Genomic DNA, 3,954 nt, shown 5'->3' with positions numbered 1-3,954 from the left:
GGCTGTGACCTTAGCCGCCCGGCTGCTGGCCGCCGCGTCCGGAGCGGGCTCTGGAAAGTTGTTTGAAGGGAGCGCGCTGACGGCCAGCCCTGGGGTGTCCGGGCGCGCCTCTCGCCCTTAAGCTCGGTGGAAGTGGTGTTCGCTCGCTGGCACGGTCGTGCCCTTGGGCCCCGTTTAGGGCGCTTGACATGAGCCGGCCTGGGTCTGTGGCCTTGCGGGACATCCGTGGGGCCGTTATCCTTACAGTACTGTGGGTATGTGTCGAGGGGTCCCAGACTGGTCCTTTTGTACCCCCAGGCTCTGTGACTCTATCTGCCCACAGAGAGATCACAGACGTGATCTTGAACTTGGGGTTCTTAGGCATCTACATGTCAGTAGCCAGCACTTCCTTTCTGACTCTCCCTTTTGACTTTAACCTTTCTGAGTTTGTTACTTATTTGTAGGATTGGGGCTTGCCCTACAAACGTTAGAGACTCAAGTGAAATATATTTCAAGGTACCGTACAATTCACGGAAGCGCTCCCAAGAGACACGATTCTTGTAGTTTTTCACAACGGCTAGTTGGCTGCTTAGAACTTTGGAGCCAGGGGAAGGGCATTGAGCAGCAAGAACTGACGGTGTGAATGGTCTGTGTGTCCAGTCAGCCTTCAGGCTTCACCTTCTGCCCTTAGAGATTTCCCTGCGTAGGACGGTAAGAAAACAGTCTGGCCGCCTGAGTTTCTGTGGCGTGTTTACAGTTAAAAGTTAGCGGAGTTTGTTCTGTGGTTGTATTGTTCTGGGACCACGGATGTTTCTTGTGGTTGGCACTGCTCTGTATTACATGGGGAGGGGCTGAGGGGGAGTCAGACCTCCGGGCTGCTGCCGGACCAGCAGAGAATCCAGAGCCTGTGAGACCCAGGACTGGACTGTGGGGCACAGTCCTGAACCCTCTGAGACGGCACTCCCTGCTGGGTGCAACAGGCCTTCTCTGAGGCACATTTCCCCACCACTAACCTCTCCTATCATCTTGGCTCGCGGTCATAAGTAGTAAACCAGCATTGGCACATTATTACCGACTGAGGTCCATAGTGTGTTCAGATTTCTTTTATTGTGTTCCATACTTCATTACGATTTTTATTTTGTGATTTACTTACTCTTTATTCTGCATATACTTTTCTATTTGTTAGAAATATATCCGTCACATCTTTAATTTGCACATATTTTACTCTGATGTTTTTCTTTGTCCCAGGATCTTATCCAGGAATTCCAAGTTCCATGTTGTTGGTATTTCTCTTTATATTTAAAAAAAAAATTTAATGTTTTTATTTATTTCTGAGAGCGAGACACACACACACACACACACACACACACACACACACACAGCGTGAGCAGGGCAGGGGCAGAGAGAGAGAGGGAGACACAGAATCCGAAGCAGCTCCAGGCTCTGAGCTGTCAGCACAGAGCCCGACGCGGGGCTCCAACTCACGAACCGTGAGACTATGATGTGAGCCAAAGTCAGATGCTTAACCAGCTGAGCTACCCAGGCGCCCCTGGTATTTCTCTTTATAGTCTTGGCTGTGACACATTCCTCAGGCTTTCCTTGACAGTTTTGAGGACTGTTTTTGATTTAGTGTAGAATGCCTCTCTATTGGGATTTTTTGGAATTTTTCTTTTTTTTCAAATTTTCTCTTTTTTTCTTTTTTTATAATTTTTTAAAATATTTTTATTTATTTCTAGGAGAGAGAGAGACAGTGTGAGCAGGGGAGGGGCAGAGAGAGAGGGAGATACAGACTCCGAAACAGGCTCCAGGCTCTGAGCTGTCAGCACAGAGCCCGACGCGGGGCTCGAACCCACGAACTGCGAGATCGTGACCTAAGCGAAAGTCGGACTCTTAACCGACTAAGCCACCCAGGCGCCCCTACTTTTTTCTTTTTATTAATATATGTTTATTTTTGAGAGAGAGAGAGAGAGAGCAAGAAAGAGAGACAGACAGTGTGAGCAGGGGAGGGGCGGAGACGGGGAGACACAGTCAGAAGCAGGCTCCAGGCTCCAAGCTGTCAGCACAGAATCTGACGTAGGGGGTGAACCTACAAACCGTGAGATCATGAGCTGAGCCAGAGTCGGATGCTTAACCGACTGAGCCACCCAGGCGCCCCATGTTTGGGACTTTTTCATGGTTACACTGGGGTTATGTGCTCTGGGGAGGAAGATCCCAGGTGTCATGCCCTCCTCACATCCTACCAAGGATGCCTGCTAGCAAGAGGATTTTTGTAGTCAGTATTGACCATGATCACCGAGCCAAGTTAGTATTTGTCAGATTTCTCCACTCTGGGGAGTTCCTCTTTACCCCCGTTTTGCGCCATGCTTTGGAAGTTGCTGTGTGGGGCACATACTTGGGGGCAGGCTGGGGCCCTGTAGAGGGGGACTGACCAGATTTGCCACTGGGTGAGAGCAGTGAGGTCCTGGCCTTTGGCCATTATTCTCCCTCTCTCTCTCTCTCTCTCTCTCTCTCTCTCTCTCTCTTTATTTATGAGAGAGAGAGAGGAAGTGTGAGCAGGGGAGGGTCAGAAAGAGAGGGAGACACAGAATCTGAAGCAGCTCCAGGCTCTGAGCTGTCGGCACAGAGCCCGATGCGGGGCCTGAACCCACGAACCACGAGATCATGACCTGAGCCGAAGTCTGACGCTTAACCGACTGAGCCACCCAGGCGCCCTGTTTTGACCATTATTGAAGCAGGGAGGACTCAGGGAGGAGCAGGCTGGGGCAAGCCACGAGTTCTTGGAGCTGTTGAATGGGAAGTGCTCCAGGGACCTCAGAGGCCCCCTGTCCTCACAGTTACTCAGATGCAGAGTGCGGGAAGGGGCCAGAGGTGGGTGGGGAGGGGGAGCGGCGGGCAGGGAGCCCTGTCTCCTGGAAACCAGGTGGAGGAGGGTGTGGGATGTGAGGAAGTACGTTTAGCCTATGCTCTGTCATGCTTCTGGCAGGGTTCTTAAAACTTTTGGTATTTCCTGAAAGAAAGGGGTGTTTTTTCTTATTTATAATGAGCCCCCTTTCTTCACACCTATGCTAATGAGGTATCTGAGCTTAGAGGGTTGGATCTTCCAAGCCAACCCCAGCCTTCAGGGATGGAAAGGGGTGTGAGGATTGAGCTCAGGCGCCAGAGGTCCCGCCTGGGTAAGTGAGAACAGCGCGTGGACAGGGAGGCTGGGGGCTCGGCGTCTGCAGGCACTGACCCCCAGGTAGAGGCTCCTGCACTCGGGAGTCTTGCAGACTTGGTAGGTACCTCACCATCTGGCTGTTCCTCCCGTCCTTTCTAATAAACTCGAATAGTACATAGAGCACTTTGCTGAGCTCTGTGCTGTTCTGGAGAATTAACAGAACTGAAGGTGATCATAGGAACCCCCAAGTTTGCAGTTGGCAGATGTGTGGGTGACCTGGGGACCCTGCTTGCAACTGGTATGTCAGGTGAAGCAGTCTCAGACCGAGTGGGTCTGCGTTAACTCCGGGAGAGTCAGCCTTGAATGGTGGTCAGGGTGCCTGGACGGCCCAGGTCACGATCTCACAGTTCATGAGTTCCAGCCTTGTGTTGGGCTCTGTGCTGACCGCTCGGAGCCTCAAGCCTGCGCCGGATTCTGTGTCTCCCTTTCTCTCTGCTCCTCCCCCACTCATGCTCTGTCTCTCTGTCTCTCAAAAAATAAAATAAAATGTTAAAAAAGAATGGTGGGATGTCCAGCTGGTGCTGGAGAGCTAGAGAATGGGTTGTTGGGAAAAAAAAACAAAAGAAAAGGACTTCTAGGAGGAAAGAGCAGCCCATCCATGAACCGTATCTCAAGAGCCCCCATCACCCCCAGGAGCGGGGTTTCTCCAAGGGCCAGGAAAGCCTTCAGAGTGGGGAGATTGTGGGAAGGGACCAGGTGGGACCCGGGATGCGCAGTTCACACAGTGTAGAGGTGGGGGGATTGGCTAGGCAGCCCTG

General features: G+C 51.8%; 1 protein-coding gene across 1 annotated transcript in view; it reads left to right on the top strand.

Annotated features, from left to right (window-relative positions):
• Window positions 1-211: 211 nt before the first annotated feature.
• The window catches only part of LETM1 (leucine zipper and EF-hand containing transmembrane protein 1), a gene marked incomplete at its 5' end in the record, with an annotated part of 35,230 nt that continues 31,487 nt past the window's right edge, over window positions 212-3,954 (top strand). Inside the window, one exon of the mRNA XM_077750403.1 lies at window positions 212-254. Coding sequence (XP_077606529.1) covers window positions 212-254 — 43 coding nt within the window. The remainder of the gene's footprint in view (window positions 255-3,954) is intronic.

The sequence above is a fragment of the Crocuta crocuta genome, unplaced genomic scaffold (assembly GCF_008692635.1).
Source record: "Crocuta crocuta isolate KB4526 unplaced genomic scaffold, BGI_CrCroc_1.0 scaffold179, whole genome shotgun sequence".
NCBI classification, from domain to species: Eukaryota; Metazoa; Chordata; class Mammalia; order Carnivora; family Hyaenidae; genus Crocuta; species Crocuta crocuta.
Note: the sequence above shows the minus strand (reverse complement) of the source record. Positions and strands in the feature narration are given on the sequence as shown.